The sequence below is a fragment of the Dermacentor variabilis genome, chromosome 3, assembly GCF_050947875.1.
Source record: "Dermacentor variabilis isolate Ectoservices chromosome 3, ASM5094787v1, whole genome shotgun sequence".
NCBI lineage: Eukaryota > Metazoa > Arthropoda > Arachnida > Ixodida > Ixodidae > Dermacentor > Dermacentor variabilis.
Window position 1 is genome coordinate 98,116,246 of NC_134570.1, and position 23,943 is coordinate 98,140,188.

The 23,943-nt window shown below is 48.6% G+C and overlaps 1 protein-coding gene across 1 annotated transcript in view; it reads right to left on the bottom strand.

Moving 5' to 3' along the window:
• LOC142576082 (SEC14-like protein 2) overlaps positions 1-23,943 on the bottom strand; it is a 93,627-nt gene that overhangs the window by 46,875 nt on the left and 22,809 nt on the right. Inside the window, exons 2-3 of the mRNA XM_075686020.1 lie at positions 5,079-5,148; positions 2,340-2,383 (exon numbers count right to left, since the gene is read on the bottom strand). Coding sequence (XP_075542135.1) covers positions 2,340-2,383; positions 5,079-5,148 — 114 coding nt within the window. The remainder of the gene's footprint in view (positions 1-2,339; positions 2,384-5,078; positions 5,149-23,943) is intronic.

Consider the following 23,943-nt stretch of genomic DNA (forward strand, 5'->3'; position numbering starts at 1 on the left):
CAGCCTCATGGATAAAGTGTTGCGGGGCAGCAAGAATTCGCTTTACCGTATCTAGACGACGTAGCGATATTCTCCGCATCCTGGTCTGAGCATATGGCACGCTTGCGGGCTGTGCTAACCCGCCTGCGCGAAGCGGGCTTGACAATCAAGGCTCCCAAGTGCCAGTTAGCACAGGCCGAGGTTGTCTACCTCGGTCACGTGATTGGTCAGGGTCGTCGCCGCCCCTCTGAAATAAAAGTGGCCGCTGTGCGAGACTTCCCGCAACCGCGCACGAAGACCGATATTCGGTCGTTCTTAGGTGTCGCCGGCTACTATCAGAGGTACATCCCCAGGTACTCTGATATCGCGGCTCCCCTGACGGATGCTCTAAGAAAAACAGAGCCGCAAACAGTCGTATGGGACGAGACAAAGGAAAGAGCTTTTAGCGCCCTAAAGAATGCCCTAACAAGCCAGCCTGTGCTACGATCGCCAGACTATACAAAAGGGTTCGTTGTTCAGTGCGATGCTAGTGAGCGAGGCATGGGCGTTGTACTGTGCCAACGGGAAAATGGAGAAGTAGAACACCCCGTCCTGTATGCTAGTCGTAAGCTGACCAGTCGTGAGCAAGCGTATAGCGCCACCGAGAAAGAGTGTGCGTGTCTCGTGTGGGCCGTTCAGAAATTGTCATGCTATCTAGCCGGCTCGAGGTTTATCATTGAGACGGATCACTGCCCTCTCCAATGGCTGCAGACCATCTCTCCCAAAAATGGCCGCCTCCTGCGCTGGAGCCTCGCTTTGCAACAATATTCCTTTGAGGTGCGTTACAAAAAGGGGAGTCTCAACGGTAACGCCGATGGCTTAAGTCGAAGCCCCTAACGTAGGAATCAGCCTCAAAATTGTTTGTTACTGATGTTTTTCTTCCTGAGGCAGGATTTTTAACATATTGCTTTTGTTTAGTGTTTCAAAGTGATGATGTGCTTTCTAGTGCAATTTTCCAATTTGTGGACGCGTTCTGAGTGCTGCTAGACTACTGTAAGGAACTAGGCAGTGGTATAAAAGGGGAAAGAGCCTGGCAGGGCTTAGTGAGGGTTGTGCCGTGCTTGCTGACTAAGCGGTTGAGTTTCAGCGTAGTTCTAACGCTTGCCGGGAACGAGAACAAAAATGTGAACTCTCCCGAAGTCACTTTGCAGTGTCCCGTGCGAACCTGAACGAGAGAACGAGGCCTTCTCTGTGCGCTGCGCTCAAGAAACGTCGAGGGACGCCCGACTTCGGTTACGAGCATCATCGAGCGACATCCCTCCGGACAGCGGATGCAGTCCCCTGACCATCGGGATCTCCTTCCCCCGGCGGGGCGGTCTGTTACGTTTCGCCTACGACGTGCGGTATTAGCCGGCGCGGATGCAACGGACGCGGGGGCTTCGTTCAAAGCGGCAGACATTTTGGCCCGTTCGGCGCCGCCGCTACGCCTACCTGCCAAGCGCGTCCAGGCATGTTCCAATGCCACGTGTCTTCATGTGCGTGTGTGAGTGTATGTGCATATTGGTGCCCACGCTTGTCGAAGCGCGGCAGCCGGGGAGAGGAGCTCCCAACAACTGTGAAGCGAGGGGGTCTGACAGGCGCCGACACGACGGCTGCTCCACCTTCTCTTCCCATTGTGCCCGAGTGGCGCCGACACGACGCTGCGCCACCTTATCCCATTGTGCCCGAGCGGCACAGTCACGTGCTCGTCTATAGAGGGGTTCCTTCTTGCCCTCAACTGCGAGAGTATAAAAGCAGCTGCCCCCGGACACCAAAGAAGGCTCCGATTTCTTCTGTTGAGTAAACGTGCTCTCCCGTCTCTCTCTTCGGTCGACCTGACCGCCAACTCTTTGCGATGTTAGAATAAACAAGTTGTTTTGTTGTTACCCGTCGACTCATGCTTTGCCGGGACCTTCGGATGCTTCCAGTTGTGCCCCAGGCCGCCAGGCCAACGCTACCCTTGGGGCTTGCGACCCAGGTGCAACAACGGGCGTCAGCGCCGAGTTCCCAACAACTCGTACCAGCGGTGCGATTACAACACTGGCTACCCTACGACACGAAAATGGAACTACAAAATTGCAAAACGAGAATGACGCAACAGAAGTTTCAGAAACTACCCAGGACCAAATGAGCTGCAGTTTTGTTGACAAACTTAGACCAAAATGTCCGTTTTACATGGCAGCCATTCTCATTCATGTATGTCGACATTATCAGGGCGCCTATGTTTCCTGTGGCTCGAGGAACTGAACATTTGTGTGTGTATTGTGTAGTCGAGATAATCACAATAGACGAGAGTTTTCAGCCAACTTTTTTTTTCTTTCAGTGAACGATTGTAAACTCACCGCTCGCAGCATCTGTTCGGCTTTGTTGAGGTTGAAGTCCCGGGCTGCGAGAAGGAAAGGAAAAGTGAAGTTCCATAAGTGCAAAACATTGTACTTCAACAGAAAAAAATATATATACAAGCAAACGTACATCTAACGTAAAGTTGAATCTGCCATAGTGCGTAGGGAGCATATATTATTTCATATAAACTCCCGCCGAACCATTGCATATTTGATTGCACGTATGCGTGTCGTTAGCCCCATAGCAATGTTTTTTGTCTATTTGGCTTTTTGTTTTTACTGTAGTCTATTTAAGTTGTCTAATTTTTTCTTTCATTACTTTAATATCGACTTGCAACCGATAAAGTAGCTAAGGACCCAAATGCTTAAATCTCTTATTTCTGATATGTCATATAAAAGCGTCATATAGAAGTGAAACCTAGTTCATTAGGTTGATAGAAGGTCATTACGCGCGATAGAAGTCCCACCATTTCGCAGAGTGTCACTTGCACCCAGACAGTCGCACTGGTGCACTATATAACACAGCTGTCACACCTTGCACTTTCTTGTCCTCCTTTGTAAGTTTTTTTTTTGTTTTGGTGTTTCATATTCTTTCACCCCATCGCTGGTCATGCTCACTGCAGCGAGAACCATTGAGGGTGCCCCGTAAGGCAGTTGCAGCATTATAGCTAATAAAGAAAGACTTTGATCGAAATAGTCATTCCATGCGATATCCGACTCCAACTAGTTGTGACAGTGTACTATTCGATATGTATTTAACTTACAGGAATGCCTAGCTTGTAGAGGACACGCATGTTGGAGCATAACGGCGAACTTGTAGTTTCCTCAGCAACAAATTTCTGTCAAATAATCGTCCACCCGAAGGATCTACACGATCAAATTGGATTTAGCGCACTGGTACATTATCTCAGTAAGGCGTTAATCCTCAGCGGCATTTAGCGCTTCTGGTAAAGCTCCGTCATCGCCTGAGAAACCTGTGGCTAGGCGGAATAGAAACGTTACGAGGATCGTTATGTGCCGGTGTCGCCGTGAAAATGGAAGAGACTTTCGTTATTTGCACGGTAGACTTTCGTTAACTCGTTTGCCAATGTTACCCACAGAGCCATTTGTGCCCTGCAATTAAGACCGTAAGAGGAAGGGAACAACAGCAATAAAAGTAGTATAAAATCTTGCATTTCGCCGATGTCTCGTGCGCCTTTCCAGTGCTCTAAATCTCCTCTAAACTGCTCTTGAGGTCTCTACGCTTATCTTAAACTTAAAGGCTTGCGCGGCTGGCCACGGCAATGTTGACATTGGGACGAGCCTTTTTTTGAGAGGAGCGTTCCAGGAGCCATAAATAGCCCTGTTCGCTCAGTGGAAACGCTCGAGTGTTAGTGGCGCTGTAGGTCGGAGCGCCTCTAGCGTGGCTCGATCACATGTCTTTGCTCAAATTTCCAAATCAAATGTTTCATGTTCTGTACCGACTGCAATGCCTTCTCCTTTTTAACGTGTTCGATGTGACAGTGAGGTGATAATTACAAACGGGGCTGCACAGCGGCTTATGGAGACGCGTTGAACACAGTTCGAATGATAACAGTCGTAAGAAAGTGGCAGGACGTCATTATAAGTGAGATTATGTCACTGTATACGTCGTAATAAAGTGACAGGAGAATTGTGATTCATTGCCCCATTGCAAGGTTGTTCAATCGCAAGACAACTAGGTCGTCCGTCAGTGCCACAGTAGAACGTACAACGCAGTTCGGAACGCAGCCTGATGGAAACAGCGAAAGTTATCTGGCACGTACAGCTCTAGACAAAAATTAGTCATACACCATAAGCATTTACATCAACTGAAAATAATTGCAGATAAGTCATTTCTATTTGATCATGCACCAACGTTTGAAAACATCTCAGATTGTTCCGCGCATCCGAGCTGGTACGTTCTGTTTCGAACTTTCTGTATATTGTTGAGTACTCAGACGTTGTAATTTACGACATCGGAAAAAATTAGGACAGCTTGATCGTCTGGCCGGTAACGCTGGGCTAGTACTATACCGCGAGTAGCTTTCTCTACACGTACTTATTCTCAGCGAGTCAGTAATGTAAACCGTGAGGAACTTTCCGGTTCTGCAAGCGGCGAACGTGCGAGACTATGTGTGCTGTGTAAAAAAAGCCATTTCGAAGCTAAGAAGAAACTCGCAAAACAATAGAAGATAGGCAAATCCCTCGATAAATGGTAATTGGTGTTAAGCGAATCTTTCTTTGATGTTTGCGCAAGCGCTAGCGCTAACGCAAGCGCTAACACGTGACGCCAGTGCGGAAGCCCTGGCTCTAAGTGACGTAAACATTACGCAAAGTTCATTCAAACGTAACGGTATCACGGAATTGCAACATAATGGCGCAAATATTTTGATACAGGTGCAGCATCGTTTCAATACGACAGAGGCGCACATTAATACGCACATTTTCTTTACGTTACAAATCGCCAGAAACCCAGCTTCACATTCGTAACCCAGCTTCACATTCGCAATGGCACAAGTTGTCGACCAAGCAAGATAACACTCGCACTGTCAGGAGGATTTCTTATCGCACCGATAGGAAGTCCTCCATCAGTTTTCTCTTTGGGACCTCCTCCTGTGACACTTGTGACTAAAACAGTTATGTATATTTGTGACGTGACAATAGACTTCAACTTCAAGCGGGAAACGAAGCTTTACTTAAAAGAAAGATATTGAAGTGTTTTGTCCTATAGTCACCCACCTCTGAGCCATCGAAGGAGGTAGCGGTCGTCATGATCGGGCTTTAGTACATCTCCAACCGCCTCCCTGAACTGTAAGGAACAAGGATGCCAAAAATGAAATGAAGTGCCTTAGTAAGTTGTATTTGTTTCTTGCTTCACAAAACACACTTAACGCCACATCACAGTGCCCGTAATGACTAGTGCGCACGCTTGGATCACGAAAACGGTAACGGAAGGAACAAACTTCGCGAATGCGTAACGTAGTGAATAGCGGATGAAATGGCTGGTGTCAGATAAACATGCGTTGTAGGCGGGCGTAGGTGAACGCTTCAGGCACATTTATTGATTTCATGACATGCTTGACAGTATTCATCTTCCCCAACAGTTATTATCTTTGCCTATGCCTCCGCCCTGTTGTCAGACTAAACGCAGCACGCAACAGCCGCATCACATCAAGGAGGAGCTTCGCGCCGATCCTCAGTCTCTTACATGAGTAATCATGCGAACCACAATTAAAATTTGGAGTCTGATGTCTCGAAGCACAGACACGCTAGAAGAATTCTTCCAACTGATACTGTGTAGAAACACGACTGCCTCTAACTTTTCAGTACAAACATACCCAATTACTGCCGTCAACAAAAAAGTTAACTATTCAATTTTAGTTAATCGGGCTGCAGACAGTAATAATTATCATCTCACTTTGTGTACCCCTGGCCACATAACTTATTTGCACAGGTGGTCTTCGCTTGCCTCCCAGTGCCCATTTTTAAGAAAGCCACAAAGCTTAATTTTGAACATCCTGTGCAGCTATGCAAGAAAAAACAATGAACTATGCAATACATCAGGATGTAATGCACAAAATTCTCTCGCTACAACGAAACGAACTTTGCTGCTCTTATGGGCTGTCAGACTGCACTACAAATATTCCTGCCTTAACGGCACAAGTACTATACCCGGGACAACAGACGTGTGTCCCAAAACACGGCAGAAATTTGGTATTGCAAAAAAAAAAAAAGTCGTTTGGTTCTTCAAATTAGACACAGACATTGTTTCAGTTTCTCCAAGAGCTCGCCACATCACTGCGCCGAGGCAGCGCCAATCCCGCAGGTGTAAGCCTTTGAATGGAAGAGAAGTTGGAGTGAACAGCGCCGTCTGTTACGTTACTAGCGAACTTCTTTTGCGCGCGTTTTCAAGAAGAACGAGCAATCGCGTAGATTACCGTTCACTGCAACATCAATGAGCAGAATTCGAAAAGACGATCGGCGATCTCGAAGGCGCGTGGCATCCAACATGTTGTTACCCCTTTATAGACTAGGAAACTCCGCTTGCATAGTTGTGAAGTCGGATTAAAGGCGTACGTCTTTTTTTTTTTATCTACATCTTCTATATCGAAGGTCTTTGACACGAGGACGAGGAGCAACAAAACAGCGCTGCCTCCTCCATAGTTTTTTTTTCTTCCTTTATTTTCTATGCGCGCGTCCATTCTTACAACGTCCTTCATGAGGGCTTTCACTCCGTCCCTCAAACGATATTTCTGTGCAGCGCAACGGATATGCGAGTTGCCCACTTCTACCAACGTCAGCACGTGATCGCCATTCAAAGAACCGCTCAGGTTACTATTGTTTTTATGATGCTGCCTCAGTCGAAAGCAGCGCGGACGCCGCAGCGTTGGAGTCCGTGAGACTCGAGACTGGCGTCGAGTTCTTCCGTCAAATCGCGCCGCGTCCAAGCGTCCACCGAGTATGAAAAAAAAGTTAACGCGAGAACCTGGAACCGTGCCCGGCCATACTGTACGGAACTTCTTCGGCCGAGTGCATGTATGTTCAATTCGCTGCCGGGAGAAAACCGGTTCTCCCGCTGGATTGCCGTCGCACGCGGCACGTGCGGGGTTGTTCGGGGGGCAGGGACTTGGCAGCTAGACGGTGTAACCCTGAGTCACCGACGTAGAGACGACGGCTCATGCGGAGGTTACGCAGTGCGCAACGTAGAGCCGAATAGCGTCCTCGCGTTGGAGGTCAGTCGTGCGCTTAATTTCTTCGGCAGGCTTGTCGTCTGACGCTCAGGGAAATTTCTATAAGTGATGCCCCGGTCATACTCGTCTCACGTCATCGCGGGACGGGACGATTAGAAAGCCTGATACGTAACCCATTGGGTGTTCTTCTCTCGTAGCGACTGGCGTATGGAATGTTTAGTAGCGGCCGCTCAGTGGTCATCGAGAAGAACCGTTGGGAGCTGCAGGTATCGCGCGATGAGCTGGTGGTGAATACTCCAAGAAACCAGAGATGCTATGAGCCATACAACCGGGTCTTATGCCACCAGTGCTACCTAGGTATAGTCGTGGGACCGCTTTACGGCGCTGGTAAATTACGGTTGGTTGGTTCCAAAGAAACTTTCGAGTCATCGAGTGGCCGCAGTGCCATCAGTGAATGTATGGGAAACGACTCACCGAGTGAAAGCCTTCTCGGGACAATCTTTTACAATTGTAACGATACAACCTCCACTTTTGTGACAATAGTTCAGAGGGATAGGAACGGTGCTGAGCCGAATGAGATAGCTAGAATATGTTGTGACTTGATCCAGAGATCAACGAGTGCATTGCACGTGTGCAGCGAGGAATTTCAATGCCTTGCTTAAGATACTGACAGTGTACATGCCTTGAGCCTGCTCAACTCTGTTCTTTTCTGGTTCCCGTTTAACTGGGTTTAATGGGTTCGTCCTTTCTTTCTTGCTGGATTGCTTGAGTAACTGCAAGTGTTAATTTTATTTCTCGTTTATAAGGTTTACAGCGGCCTAGCCATTCTCGATCTCTGATCTGTTTCAAGTGCCCATGTACCGGATTCGGGCGCCAATTTACGAGTGAAATCATGGCGTGAAGCCTTGCTCGACTTTTTTATGTGAACGTTCACTTGACACGAGCAAGTCTCTCTGCAAAGACAACGAAGCACGATACAATAATAAATTTCTCGCTGTTGACGCTTTCCCTGGTGCAAATTGATAAGGCTCTTAGTTTCTTTTCAGCCATGAACACCTACAAAAATCCCCAAAGAATTTCAGCATTCCGCATAAGTGATCTTCAAAGCGAGCACGGAAAACCATTACGGTAACTGCATTCATTCGAAACAGTGAAAAGTAGTTCTGGGAAATATTTTATAGAAGTCTCAATAAGACGTCGGCGACAAGCTAGTGGTTAGTAATTATCAATTGCTCCAAAAATTTTGCATTCCTTTGTATCGAGTGTGGAAATCAACCTGCCAGAAAAAATAATCTGGCCTATCCAGCTTTTGTCGATAACGACCACTTAGTATCTCTCCGCGGAGTTCTAAGATGAAGTGCAAATGCAAATTAAATTATGGGGTTTTACATGCTAAAACCACTTTCTGTTTATGAGGCACGCCGTAGTGGAGGATTCCGGAAATTTTGATCCCCTGTGGTTCTTTAACGTGCACCTAAATCTACGTACACGGGTATTTTCGAATTTTTGCTCCCGTCGAAATGCGGCCGCCGTGGCCGGGATTCGATACCGCGACCTCGTGCTCAGCAGCCCAACACCATAGCCACTGAGCAACCACGGTGGGTAAAGTGCAAAAGCAAAATATAGAGAAATGTATGAAGAAAACCTGGGACTAATGTTGGGCTTTTGTGTGTCAAAGGACGGAAACAAATAGGCCGCCGGGAAGACATCCGAAGCCTGTACGAAAAGAAGGCACATTTATCGATCCGTTTGCTTCGCGTTATCGGTCACTGTAGCAAGGATCTCCGCACGCCAATTCGGGTGGCTGGTCTCGGCGCTCCGACGCCTGGAACACAGCGTAACAGTGGCCCCTTTCGTCTCGCGTCCTTGACCTCTGTGCCCGCCTCGCAAGCAGCGGGTTTATTCGGTGGTACAATGCATGTTCCTTCTCGCAGGATGGCTTCTAAGACCCCAGCGCAGTGCTGAAAGGAGCTCTGGCAGACAACGCAAGAAGTTTAGGTGATATTTTGCACTATTTGAAGCGCTCGTCATGATTTGGTAATGTCGATCATAATGAGCACTCCAAATAACGATAAATGTCGGCAGCTCACCGCTATACTTGAAGAGAGTCTACAATCATTGCATTCTACCTATACTATCATATGGGGCCGTACCATTGTGTGTAAAAGAAGCCTGAGAAGAAATTAAGGACAGCGGAACGGGAGGGATGGAATGAAAAATGTTGCGCATAACGTTAAGAGACAGAAAGACACCGGTGTGGATTAGAGAGCAAGCGGGTGGAGCCACCATTCTAGGCCATGTAATGCGTAGATAACCGGGGCAGATAACCTGTGGTCTATTATAGTTGCAGAATGCGTGCAAAAGGAATTGAAGGCGCAGTCGAGGACTGCCGATAATTAGGTGCTGGAAGGAAATTGGCAACATTGCAGGAATAAGTAATAATAAGCTAGCGCAACACTGGAGTGATCATTGGGAGAGGTCTTCTTGCATTGGATATAAAGAAATAGGCTGATGATGAAGTGCTCGTAGATTTTCAGAGTTTCGGAGTAGAGGTACAAATGGGAAGTAATCCTACCCTCATAGTGACTATAAAAAGAAAGAAAGAAAACGCGTCAATGTTACTTCCGCAAACTGACTCACAGCATAGGACACCTAGGGAAAGCGCGTTTTCCAGAGCACTGTTCGTTGACGCAGCACTGAATTCAGGTGCCACTAACACGTATCAGACACCGCGGCAAGGAAACCACTATGCGTCCAAAGAAGCAAGTAGCACAGCACGACAAACGCAGTCGTTACAATACACTGGCAGAGAGAACCGCAGAACGAATGCGTGTTATCCCGAGCCGTGACCGCTTGAATTGTCGTGAGTCCAGTTGCAGCTGGCTATTGCTACGCATGGCACGAGCAAAAAGAGAGGAGATTTAAAGCGTTTAAAGTGAGGGAAAGGTACACGAACAAAGGAAGTGCGATGCAGAGGTGCATCAGAGCTGAAGAATGAATGGCTGACATATATAGCTAGCACTGGGTTGGTCGGTTGGTCAGCCGACCAGGAGTACTTCTATGTACATTGTCAAATTGCGCAATGTTGTCGAATTTCGCAATGGCGACGATCTGAGCCAGTCAGAGGCCCCTGTGGGCCTTTGTGTACCCCAGGGCGTCTTTCACTGCACAGTGAGCTCCATTAAGTACAATAAGCTCTTTTCAGTACACGAAGTGCCCCAGGGCGTCTATCATCGGATGCCGGTGAAGACCCCTGCTCACTTGACCCGATTTCGCAATCCTCTCGGCACGCTTAATGTTCGGCCATTGGGGTCGCGGCAATGGCTTTGGATTCCCGTTGACTGCACCCTTGTTGCTCCGCGCCGTTATTTAGTGCAGTTTCGCACCCCGCTATGGCCCGATCGGAAGTGGGACACGTATTGGCAACAAGCGCATTTCTGCACGAAAAACAAATTAGGTGCAAGAACTTTTAAACGCCCAACTCCAAGTCCGTCTTTATCTTTTAGTTAGTTGCTGTTTTTTATTGTTTACTGGATAGAAACGTTCTTTTTTTCTTTGTTACAACTGTGGATGCATAAATACAGACCAAGAAATTAAACTCGACAAGTACGGCACTCAAGGAAGGCATTGCTGCTCAGCTAATTCCCCTATGTATCTACGTGCGCGCGCGCGCACGCGCACGCACGCACGCACGCACGCGCACGCACGCACGCACGCACGCACGCACGCACGCACGCACACACACACACACACACACACACACACACACACACACACACACACACACACACACACACACACACACACACACACACACACACACACACACACAAAGATCGGTGACAATTCCTCCGTTTCGTGAATCTATCCGCCTTGTGGGCTTCCGGAGAACTGGCTTCACATACTGTATTCGGTGTTCATGCATCATTAATTCAACCTCGCTCTGCGACATGATGGCCTACTGGTTAGCTGAGATGATAGAGTGATCATGTGAACCCTGGAACGGTGTTTGTCCCGGGCGCGATTCCCAGACAAGGATGAACTTCCTTTTTTTTCAACTGCAAAGCTTTCTTTCCAAGAAACCCGTATGGGTTGCCTCTGTATATATATACATATATATATATATATATATACAGTGGCAACCCATACGGGTTTCTTGGAAAGAAAGCTTTGCAGTTGAAAAAAAAGTTGAATATATAATATATATATATATATATATATATATATATATATATATATATATATATAGCGTCGGGCTGCACAAGAGCGGATGACAATTCTTCCCTTTCCATTTAATTTCGGGTTTTCGTATACTAGACATGTGGGGCAAAGGAAGACCCGTGTTCGACTGTGTAAGCAAATGCGTCTCGAGCGCCTTGAAAGGAAGATTGAGTGTAAAGCAGTGCACGTGCTTCTTATCTTTAGCGCAGCCCGGGTGCGGGAGGGTCCGAAATGTAGCGATAACAAAATTTTATGCGAGGACAAGAAGGCGCGTGCTCGGTGTCCCTATAATCGCACTAGTTCAATCATCTCAGTCGGCCAGAAAGCTGCGCGAACACGACCGGCCTTCCGTTTCGTATAGAATGCGCTGCTCCGGCTATTTACGAAAAGAGCACGCGCCACAAGTGAACCTGCGCTCAGAAAGAGTAGACGAGAGCACGGTCTACCATATGACTCTCTATCACGGTTCCTTTTTCTTTTTATTATTGCGATAAAGACTTGCCCTTAAGGCATAATTCTTGGTGCGTATATGTGTATTATATGTGTGCTGTGAGGCCTGTGTTGTGTATGAATTGAAGTAGTGTTTTGTGGAACCTGTTGTCATGTATCCAGCGGTCATAGCTGGTTGTCACACTGTAGCGGAGACCGGCTTGCAGTATGAGACGCGAGCGTTCCGATTTTAAACCAGTGCATGTCCGTATTAGGTGGTATCATTCGTGCGGGGTATTTCGTAACCGGCGTTCTGTTGTATTGCAAATACCACGAACAAAGATTTGGAAAATCCCGAAGCTTCTGAGCGCGCATATGCTTGCCGTAATAAATGTTGTTAATTATTTTTTGTTTCTTTCTCTCTTTCGTGGCCATGAAGCGTGACCACGAAGCTTGCTTTCTTTTCAGCGGTAAGGAAAGTGCGTTCATTCGCTGCGGGAATCGGGAAAACGTAATTATTTTTTTCTGTCGAGAGTCATTTGTATTCCGGGGATGTCATTGCCCGGATACCACGCAGTGCCGTGTATAGCATCGGGGAAAAAAAGAACGATACGCGAGAAGGAAAGGCAGCCCTTGAAGCACTCCTTGTAGCCTGCAATGGTGGTACACACGTGCTCGTGCGCAAAGTATCACAGTGGCGCCGAGTTGACACGGGTAAATAAAGTTCAACGTCAGCCAAGCACTAGTCTGCGGAACCTTCTGGACCTTGAGAGGGTTAAAGCTTGTGGCGTGGAACTTACAATGGTCATGTTGCGCGTTGCCGAAGCTCTGGTCAGCGAAATCTTCGGTAGGTTGAGAAAGTGCATGTTCGCGGTGCGGAGTTGTTGATGAGGGCTAGTTCAGCGTTCTGAAACTGCCGTCTGCACAACCCGAAATGTCCTCCGGCTGAAGCAGGCAAGAAAAGGGGGCCCCCTGGTGACGTAACATTAGCGAGCATTCTTTATTAAAATAGCGACCCAAACGTCTTAGAGAGACCCGTGTGAAAACCTACCCGTAAGGAATTGGGCTTTGCCACTTAAGTTCCCATATGATCTAATACAATAAAAAATGATACTGAATTAGTCGTGGGAATCTAGCTGCATCAGTACATATCCAATCGGCCCTTACGTCAGCACCATCGTTACCAGCAATACGAGATTCTTTACTTCTGTTCTCCATCGCTTATTCTAACGTAAACATTGACACGAGTCACTTTCACTCCTTTCCAACGCGCAGGGTAACGAACTTGAACTGAAACTTCCAGCCTTTCGTCATTTCTTTTCTCTCTCTCTGTCTCACTCTCTCTATATGGGGTTTCCGGTAAAATAAAAACGTAAAAAGAAAGTGCTTGAAGAATCACCCCTACGCCAAATGGTTGTTGCGGCAAGCTGGCCATGGTAGTGATATGAAAGAGAGAGAAACCGGTACAGTTAACAATATATATATATATATATATATATATATATATATATATATATATATATATATATGCTTTGAGACTGATCTGCATGATTAGAACAGACGTGGTTACGCGATGGTCAGATGATGCAGATGTTAACCTGCTATTTAGAAAATGCTGAAATTAACAACCCTCATCATGTGCTAGCAGTATTCTTAGTGACGAGCATTTCTTGAATTCTCGAACGAAGCCACAAAAATAGTTGGTAGTTGATTCGTCTTTTGGACGAACGTACGTCAGTTACGTGGACAGATGCACTCAGCAACTAATTTTGCGCACTACTGACTGTCAAAACAACCTGTAATAATTTCAATATAGCACGTCACGAAAACTGAATTCTTCAAGCGAGGTTTTCTAGTGGCGTTCTTGTTGCTCGAAGGCCAATTTCAAGCAGGAGAGAATACCCGCACGCATGACTTTGCTGGCGCCCGGCATCACACAACAGCTGCCGGAAAATTACTGAGGGAGGAAGTTTGAATCCTTGTTAGCCGCGGTTGCGGTTCCCGCGGAGAGGTTTAACGTTACACACTTACAAACATTCTTTTTCTTCTTGCTACAGAAATTCTACGAACAATATGCTACCTGCGCTGCAGAAAAGATGCAGACAATCTTCAGGCTGTATGAAAGTACACGTGTGCGGCTGCGGTTGCTGTTATTACGGGGCGACAATGTACACGAAATTCCTGCGTACACAGTCCTCAGAATCACTGCAGGATATAGTCTTATCTACGTGCCAACATCAAAAGGTATGCAGAACGTCTGTATACTCGTGCCTCAAGAAGTCTGCAGGATAAATCCTACATTAAGGCTACTGGCCGTATGCAGAAAGCCTACAGACCAGATGTACATGGGAAGTCGCGTTGAGCAGGAAGGTGACAGGAGTGGCACATAGCCTAGAGAAAGTACGCCGAAAGGTCACAACCGTTTGTGTAAGGGCTAGAGAGTTACCGTAATTAAATCGGGTTACCTTGGACAGTTTGGTGAACGTTGATGGCACGTACCTTGTCGCTGGTTATCACAGTTAACTCACCAAAGTACACATCGTTTTACGAGTGCAAGAAAGAAAAATGAACAAAAAAAGAAAGAAACGAAAAGATGTGGAAAAGGTTACTAACGCGATGCTGTTGAACACCTGCACCGCAGTCTCATGACCTGTCGCCTGCTATTTGTTTGTCAGTTGGGTTATCAACCAGACGAACGTCCGGTTTGGGTCCAGTTTGGGTAGCAAACCGGACACTCGTCCTGTTCACTTCCCTGCCTTTCCTCTCCTTGCTCTCTCTCTCTCTCTCTCTCTCTCTCTCTCTCTCTCTCTCTCTCTCTCTCTCTCAGTTTAAGGTAGCCTCCGCCTGCCTGCCGGCAAGGCTGTCGCCCTTTTGTTCGAGCAAGCGTGCACAAATGCAGTTAAGGATAACCACGGTCACCTTAATCGTGTTCAAGGGAACGCACCGAAAGACAAATGCGTTACGCACATTCTCCGAGGTCCGCTATATTACCGCTCGCGCCGGCGAGAAACCAGCTGATGCTCCGGTAGCCATTCGCTTCGTAAGCAGCCATGCGTGCCGCGCACACGGGCTACGCAAATTTTCTTTTTTTCTTTTTTCCAGCAAACAGCAACAACGCGTGACCCTCAGTCGCCATCCTCGGCACGTGTTAAGAGATACAGCGATCCTCGTTCTGGCGGTCGGCTAAGCGGGGACCTCACTGGCGTGGCCTCTACTATAGCGGTTTGGTCACTTTCACTAATACTAGGTGGCGGGACGGGAATGGAAAGCGGTCGATAAAGATTCAGCCGCTTTGTGTTGCTCGTGAAGTATCAGACGGATTGCGAAGTGATAATTGAATATGCTCGAAAAGGCTGCGCTTCACTTCAGTATAGTGTAGCGAAGAGATTGTAGAAGCGACGCTAGTGGGTTCAGCGCTACTGGCTCTAAACGCTAGTGGGTCGAGCGCTCCTGCTCAGCAACGGCTCTCGTGCTTGGAAGCTGTGACTGCCCTGCCCGTCGACGTTGCGCTGCTCCCGAGCTCTGCCAAATAAACACCTTTAGAATTGGTGGAGTGTGCGGGGTAACCTCAGACGATCATCCTGGAACTCCGGTCCCGTACCCTACCATCTACCATGCCCCAAGACGCCTCCCAGCAAACGCCTCCTCCTGCACCCATTGCGTGTCCCGGGGTGCCTCGTTATCGCGACCCTCCTATCTATACTGGAGCGGACGACACTGACGTGGAAGAATGGCTCACGGCGTACGACAGGGTAGGCGACCATAACAAGTGGGATGAAGCAGCCAAATTGAGCCATGTTCTGTTCTACCTCGCTGGAGTGGCCAGCCTGTGGTATAACAACCATCAAGCAGAGTTCCAGACATGGTCGGAATTTAAGACTTCCCTCGCCGATGTATTTGGTCGCCCTGCTGTTCGCAAGCTGCGTGCCGAGCAACGTTTGCGAGAACGAGCTCAACAGCCAGGCGAAACATTCACCAGTTATATCGAAGATGTCCTGGATCTATGCAGGAAAGTCCATTCGACCATGGCGGAGTCTGATCGAATCCGAAACATACTGAAGGGCATAGAAGACGACGCCTTTAACATGTTGCTGGCCAAAAGTCCACGCTCTGTGGCTGAAATTGTCACACTGTGCCAGAGCTATGAAGAACTCCGCAGGCAGCGGTCGCTGACCCGTCGATCTCTACCGCGTGACGAACACCTCGCTGGTTTGGCTGCCATGTCCACCCAGGCAGCCTTGCTCGCAGAAATGAAGGCGTTCGTCCGCGAGGAAGTTGCCCGGCAACTCTCGGTGATGGATTTTGCACAGCCGCAGTCGGTACACGCGCATACGCCAAGTTTTGCGCCTCCGCTTCGCCGCGTCATAGCGCAAGAACTGCACGAGGTTTTGCCTGAGCACCACCAGCGTGTTCCTGCGGCTGCGCCTCACAGCTACGCCGAAGTCATGGCCAGGTCCCAACAGATCCCGACGGCTGTGCCACTCAGCTACGCGGAAGTCGTCACCCAGCCTCAACAACTCCCTCAACGGGGACCTCTCACGTACGCCGAAGTCCTCGCTATGCCCCGACAACAGCCTGCTATGCAATCACTTCACCAGGCGCCACGTCCAACGCGTCCTTCCACATGGATGGGACCTGCCGCAACGACTCGGTGGCGTACAGCGGACAATCGACCAATATGTTTTGCGTGCGGCTATGCAGGCCACGTCGCACGCTACTGTAGTCGCGTGCAGTCACCTAGCGCTACACCTTATGGGCCACGTTCTATGGCGGGTTCTCCGCGCCCTTATTACGACGACGAACCTCGGGCTGCGTCACCACCATTCCGCCGGTCCGCCAACATCCGCCGCTCAACTTCTCCACGCCGACGCTCCCCATCACCGATGCGGCCTCGTCCCGAAGCTCGGGATGAGGAAAACTAATTGTCGCAGTCCATGAGGCACGGGCTGCGACGCCGTCGAAACGCGGAAGTCCTCAACGTAGCCCGACCAATGTGATAGACGTGTTAGTTGACGGTGTGCGCACATATGCCCTCGTGGATACCGGAGCCGCTGTATCAGTTATGGACGCAAAGCTTTGTCGCTTCCTTCGAAAGGTTACGACGCCCATTGCTGGATTCGCCCTCCGCACAGCAGGTGCACAGCGTATTCACCCGATTGCGGCGTGCACCGCTCGTGTTCTCATCGAGGACGTTGTATACGCCGTCGAATTTATTGTGATTTCCTCGTGCTCCCACGAAGTTATCCTGGGGTGGGACTTTCTCGCCCGCCACGATGCCGTCATTCATTGCGCACGGGCCGAACTAGAACTGTCGCCGATCTCAGATATGACGCTTGCCGATAATGCTTCTTTTGCAAACAAACTACTCGTCAGACACGACACCAACGTTCCTCCCAACTCGTCAGTGATTGTATCAATGCATTGCAGCAGCCTCTCTGACGCCATCGTACTACTTTCTCCATCAGGCCGCTTTTACACTCGAAAACGTCTGCTGCTGCCTTTTGCGACTGTGAACGTCAAACAGGGCTCCACAGCTATTTTTGTCTATAACCCCTTCTCATACCCTGTGATGCTGCTTCAAGGCAAATGTCTTGGCCACGTGGAAGTGATCGACGCCGTACAAATTACGGATGTTCCCGAAGACACGTCCTGCGCCTGTTACAACACGCTCGGTTCTCTCGCGACGTCCGACCCTTTGCCCACAGGTGTGTTCGATTCATCTATTGCCGATGGCCTCACCCCACCTCAGCGTTCGCAGCTTCTGCGCATCTTCGAAGAATTTCGTTCTTCTTTTGATGTCGAGCAACCTTCCTTGGGCCGGGCGTCTGCTGTCACGCACCATATTGACACTGGCTCCCAACCGCCATTGCGGCAACGACCATATCGCGTCTCGGCCCCGGAACGTCGTGTGATTAATGAGCAAGTGGACGATATGCTTCGCCGCGAAGTGATCCGACCCTCGAACAGTCCATGGGCATCCCCTGTCGTCCTTGTTACGAAAAAAGACGGCTCGGTACGGTTCTGTGTAGACTATCGCCGCCTGAACAAGATCACTCGCAAAGATGTATACCCGCTGCCGCGAATTGATGACGCCATCGATAGCCTACAAGGAGCAGAATTCTTTTCATCTCTAGATTTACGCTCCGGCTATTGGCAAGTACCCATGGCTGACGTCGATAGGCCGAAGACAGCCTTTGTCACACCCGACGGCTTATACGAATTTAACGTCATGCCGTTTGGACTTTGTAATGCGCCAGCAACTTTTGAACGCATGATGGACACAGTCCTCCGCGGTTTGAAGTGGCACACGTGCTTATGTTATCTCGACGACGTTGTTGTTTTTGCCTCTGACTTCACCACGCACCTTCAACGCCTACGGCATGTTTTGACTTGCTTAGCGAACGCTGGCCTTCAACTGAACCTAAAGAAGTGCCGATTTGCAGCGCGGCAGCTCATGATACTAGGTTATGTCGTCTCGAAGGATGGAATCCTCCCCGATCCAGCCAAACTTCGTGCCGTAGCTGAATTTCCTAAACCGACGTCCGTCAAAGAACTGCGCAGTTTTGTAGGTTTGTGTTCCTACTTCAGGCGCTTCATTCGCAATTTCGCCGCCGTCATATCACCCCTGACGAAGCTCCTTGGCAGCAACGGACCTCTCCATTCGTGGTCGTCCGAGTGCGACGAGGCGTTCACTAAGCTCCGTCGTTTGCTGACGTCTCCTCCCATTTTGCGCCACTATGATCCAACGGCACCTATTGAGGTACACACAGATGCCAGCGGTGTTGGCCTCGGCGCTGTCTTAGCACAGCGCACAGAAGGGTTTCCTGAATATGTTGTGGCATATGCCAGCCGTATGCTTACTAAAGCCGAGACCAATTACACCGTCCCGGAAAAAGAATGTCTGGCGATCATCTGGGCGCTTACCAAGTTCCGGCCCTATTTGTATGGTCGCCAATTTGATGTCGTCACGGACCACCATGCACTATGCTGGCTGTCGTCATTGAAGGATCCCTCAGGCCGTCTCGCACGCTGGGCGCTTCGCTTACAGGATTACGATATCCGCGTACTGTACCGCAACGGACGCCAGCATGCTGATGCTGACGCCCTCTCACGTTCTCCCTTGCCAGACGACAATGCCTGCTGCGCAATATCCCAGCTTGACGTTTCTTCCGTCGACATTGGGACCATCGCTTCTGAGCAGCGCAAGGACCCCTGGATTGCCTCCATCATAGACTGCCTTGCTGATCCGTCATCGCAGCCACCCACTCGTGCACTGCGCCGTCAAGCTCGGCATTTCGCCATTCGCGACGACCTGCTTCATCGACGCAATTACACCTCTGACGGCCGCCAGTGGTTATTAGTTGTACCTCGAACCCTGCGTTCTGAAATCTGCGCATCGTTCCACTCTGATCCACAGTGTGCGCATTCGGGACTTTTCAAAACCTACCAGCGCCTCCGACGACGCTACTACTGGCGAGGAATGTACAACTACATTCAAAAGTTTGTTCGTTCATGCCCCGACTGCCAGCGCCGAAAATCTCCACCCCACCTCTCGCCAGCTGGCCTGCAGCCTCTACCCTGCCCTACCCAACCGTTCGGGCGCGTTGGCATCGATTTGTATGGACCACTTCCCCTGACGTCGGCTGGTAACCGCTGGGCCATTGTGGCAGTAGATCACCTTACCCGATACGCTGAAACCGCCGCTCTCCCAGCAGCTACAGCGCGCGATGTTGCATCATTCCTGCTTCGCCGATTCATCCTGCGGCATGGTCCACCCCAAGAATTGCTCAGCGATCGCGGACGCGTCTTCCTGTCGGAGGTAGTTGAAGCGATTCTCAAAGAGTGCCACGTTGTTCATCGTACGACTACGGCGTACCACCCTCCAACGAATGGCCTCACAGAAAGCTTCAACCGTACGCTCGGCGACATGCTTTCAATGTACATTGCCTCCGACCACACGAACTGGGACGCCATTCTGCCATTCGTCACCTACGCGTATAATACCGCTACGCAGAGCACCACTGGATTTTCCCCCTATTTCTTGCTGTATGGTCGACACCCTTCGCACACCATCGACACCATTCTTCCGTACCGGCCGGATGCATCCGAGTACGTCCGTATTTCTGACACGGTCCGACATGCAGAAGCGTGCCGCGACCTCGCACGGGCCTTTACTTCCGATGATCAAGAGCGCCGGAGGAGCACTCGCGGTGACACCACTGCCACGGTCACCTTCGATCCGGGAGCGCTCGTGTGACTCTCAGTCCCTTTAACTGCCCCTGGCCTCTCATCAAAACTGGTCCCTAAGTATGAAGGCCCTTATCGTGTTCTCGAACGCGCATCTCCTGTAAACTATGTCATCGAACCAGTTGAGCCATCTGAAGACATGCGCCGCCGTGGACGAGACATTGTCCATGTCGACCGTTTAAAGCCTTACTACGACCCGCTCATCGTGACGAGCTGTTAGGTCGCCGGACGGCTCCCTTATCGCTCCCGGGGGGTGATTGTAGCGAAGAGAGACGCTAGTGGGTTCAGCGCTACTGGCTCTAAACGCTAGTGGGTCCAGCGCTCCTGCTCAGCAACGGCTCTCGTGCTTGGAAGCTGTGACTGCCCTGCCCGTCGACGTTGCGCTGCTCCCGAGCTCTGCCAAATAAACACCTTTAGAATAGGTAGATTGCTCCTGCCACAATGAAAGTATGGCGTTTTTAGGGCAGTAGATGAAACCAGTAAAAAAAAATGATATATATATATATATATATATATACATATATACCTCTTGGCACTAATATAATTTTTTCATCTGTCGGTCAAGTGAAATGGAGCAGGAAAGATGGCCGTGCCCATTTTGTATATATACATTAGCTACCGTGAATTTCGGTGCCATTTTGGCTCGTTTTTTCGAGACAACGAAATTAAATGCGCGTTGTCAAGAAAACGAAAATGCCATTTCATCTGTCCTTCGTGACCCCACACTTTGCACTAACAATATATATTTTTTTAAGTTTATAGTATTTTACAGCATTTCCTACGGTAAAGGCACCATTTATTTCCCAGGCAGGCTTGACCAGGAGAAATATACGTGTGATCATTCTTCAGTGCTTGAATTCGTCCTCCTTCAAATGGTGACCAATGTTGATTATCTTCGTTTTTACCAAATGTCCAAGCCGTAAGAGCGACAACCATAGCCGTATCGTGATTCGTCCGGTAGAATGATATCGAGAGAAAATCAGAGATTGCAGTTACGACATACCTTCTTGCCTCGCTGGCGTCTGAGAGCGTCCGACTTCGATCCCCGAAACGCGGAGGCCCCATTTGTTTACTTCTTTACTTAGTAAACATTTGTTTACTTAGTATTAGGTGCGCAGCAAAAAAAAAAGAAGAAAAGGAAGAAAAAGGAAGAAACGCTGGTCGCCAAAATTTTTTCGAGAGACGCTCGCTGCGGCTTCTCGAGTGACTAACCGGACGTTAAGAAAAACTACATAAATAATTAACCGCACTTCTGCGAACTAGTAACTAATAAATCTATCGCCATTTCCTCGTTACGTTCCAACTCGGCCTACCTTGTAGAACTGCGGGTGCCCACGGAACATAGCTGCTGAAATTCACAACTTCTCTCTAGGGCTAAGTTTAGGCGCAGGAGGTTTTTCAATATATAACTTGCTGCTTTTATTGATTCTTCAACGACGGTCCGCTCATATCCGTGAGGTCTTTTGAGACACTCGAGAGCTCTAGACCGATGCAACGCTTTAAATAGCGCTCCCTATCTGCGCGTCAATGCGGCAACTCGACAGTCGTGTGCGTGGAGAGCGTTGCAGTGCGATATCGCCAGCGTGTCTCTGACGGTGGCCTGAGTGACGGCTTATCACAGGCGCAGCTATATAGTGTCACCAACATCTGTGCGCGAAGTGCTTGCACGTACCGTGAGAGCATTCTCCAGCATTTCATTTGCCCCCGATTAGCGAAACACTAGCGAATGGAAAGAACTTTAACATCCACTGATGGATTTCACCCGAGAGTGCGCTTACTATTTATTTAATTTTTTTTTTTTGAGGGAAAAGGACACATTTTACCTCTACCTTTTCTAATGGAGAACTATCATTGTTACGAATTGAGACGCACTGTTATGAAACTGTCTAAAGCGCTTCGCAATTTTTGAAAAACGCTGTCGACTGACCTAGGCATCGCCCGTAGCAAGAAGGCTCGCTGGTTAGCTCACAGGACATAGGATAAAATCCGTGAAAACATAATGTTCGGTCTGGGCGTTGCCAACTTTGCAAAAGTTTACGGAGTGCGGGATCTGAGAAAACGTTTAATTTCCAAGCAGCATGTAACAATATTCCGTAAAAGAAAATATCACAATTTTGTTCACATATATTGGTAGAGGCTGAAAATGCGAATAGTAGGCTGCGTAGTGAGGCTGCGCGCATATTCAACTTTTTTTTTTCCCTCAGGTTTAGTGTTGGGGTAAAATTTTGTGGCTAACTCGACGTGCCTTCAAATCGGTGCAGAAATATATATTTGGCAAAAACGGAGCATAAATACTGCGGGAAATGGAAACGAAAGCGGTCGAAAGACAACTAGTGGCCGGTGGCAGCCGAACCCAGAACCTGCGTATTACGCCTGCGGTGCTTTACAGATTAAGCTAGCACCCCTTTGTTTTCGCGTCGATTTTCTGGGTTAAATTACACTAGCTTAAAAAAATATATAATGACAGATGTAATCTTTTTTACGCCGTTTTGAAGCACGAGGCCAACGTGAATGTAACCAATAAATTGCCCCTCACCAGGCCTGATAGCAAAGTTTGGTTATACGCTAGAAGCTGTCACATGCCCTCTATAGGGAGCGTTCTACCGCAAGAATTCTTTTTTTGGTTGGTTCGTTAATACCAGAGATATTTCTGTGCGACGAACCCACGATTTCAGGAGGCGAGCTTCACCGCCAACAAAGACACTCTTTCCAGGCCGCCATTGGAATCTGAACCTGGCAACGTTTAACGTTAGAACGCTATCTAGCGAGGTGAGTCTAGCAGTGTTATTGGAGGAATTAGAGGGTAGTAAATGGGATATAATAGGGCTCAGTGAGGTTAGGAGGACAAAAGAAGCATATACAGTGCTAAAAAGCGGGCATGTACTGTGTTACCGGGGCTTAGCAGAGAGACGAGAACTAGGAGTCGGATTCCTGATTAATAAGGAAATAGCTGGTAACATACAGGAATTCTATAGCATTAACGAGAGGGTGGCAGGTCTTGTTGTGAAGCTTAATAAGAGGTACAAATTGAAGGTGGTACAAGTCTATGCCCCTACATGCAGTCATGATGACCAGGAAGTCGAAAGCTTTTATGAAGACGTGGAATTGGCGATGGGTAAAGTCAAAACAAAATACACTATACTGATGGGCGACTTCAATGCCAGGGTAGGAAAGAAGCAGGCTGGAGACAAGTCAGTGGGGGAATATGGCATAGGCTCTAGGAATAGCAGAGGAGAATTATTAGTAGAGTTTGCCGAACAGAATAATATGCGGATAATGAACACCTTTTTCCGCAAGCGGGTTAGTCGAAAGTGGACGTGGAGGAGCCCGAATGGTGAGACTAGAAATGAAATCGACTTCATACTCTGCGCGAACCCTGGCATCATACAAAATGTAGACGTGCTCGGCAAGGTACGCTGCAGTGACCATAGAATGGTAAGAACTCGAATTAGCCTAGACTTGAGGAGAGAACGGAAGAAACCGGTACACAAGAAGCCAATCAATGAGTTAGCGGTAAGAGGGAAACTAGAGGAATTCCGGATCAAGCTACCGAACAGGTACTCGGCTTTAACTCAGGAAGAGGACCTTAGTGTTGCAGCAATGCACGACAATCTCATGGGCATCATTAAGGAGTGCGCAATAGAAGTCGGTGGTAACGCCGTTATACAGGAAACCAGTAAGCTATCGCAGGAGACGAAAGATCTGATCAAGAAACGCCAATGTATGAAAGCCTCTAACCCTACAGCTAGAATAGAACTGGCAGAACTTTCTAAGTTAATCAACAAGCGTAAGACAGCGGACATCAGAAACTATAATATGGATAGAATTGAACAGGCTCTCAGGAACGGAGGAAGCCTAAAAACAGTGAAGAAGAAACTAGGAATAGGCAAGAATCAGACGTGTGCGTTAAGAGACAAAGCCGGCAATATCGTTACCAATATGGATGAGATAGTTCAAGTGGCTGAGGAGTTCTATAGAGATTTATACAGTACCAGCGGCACCCACGACGATAATGG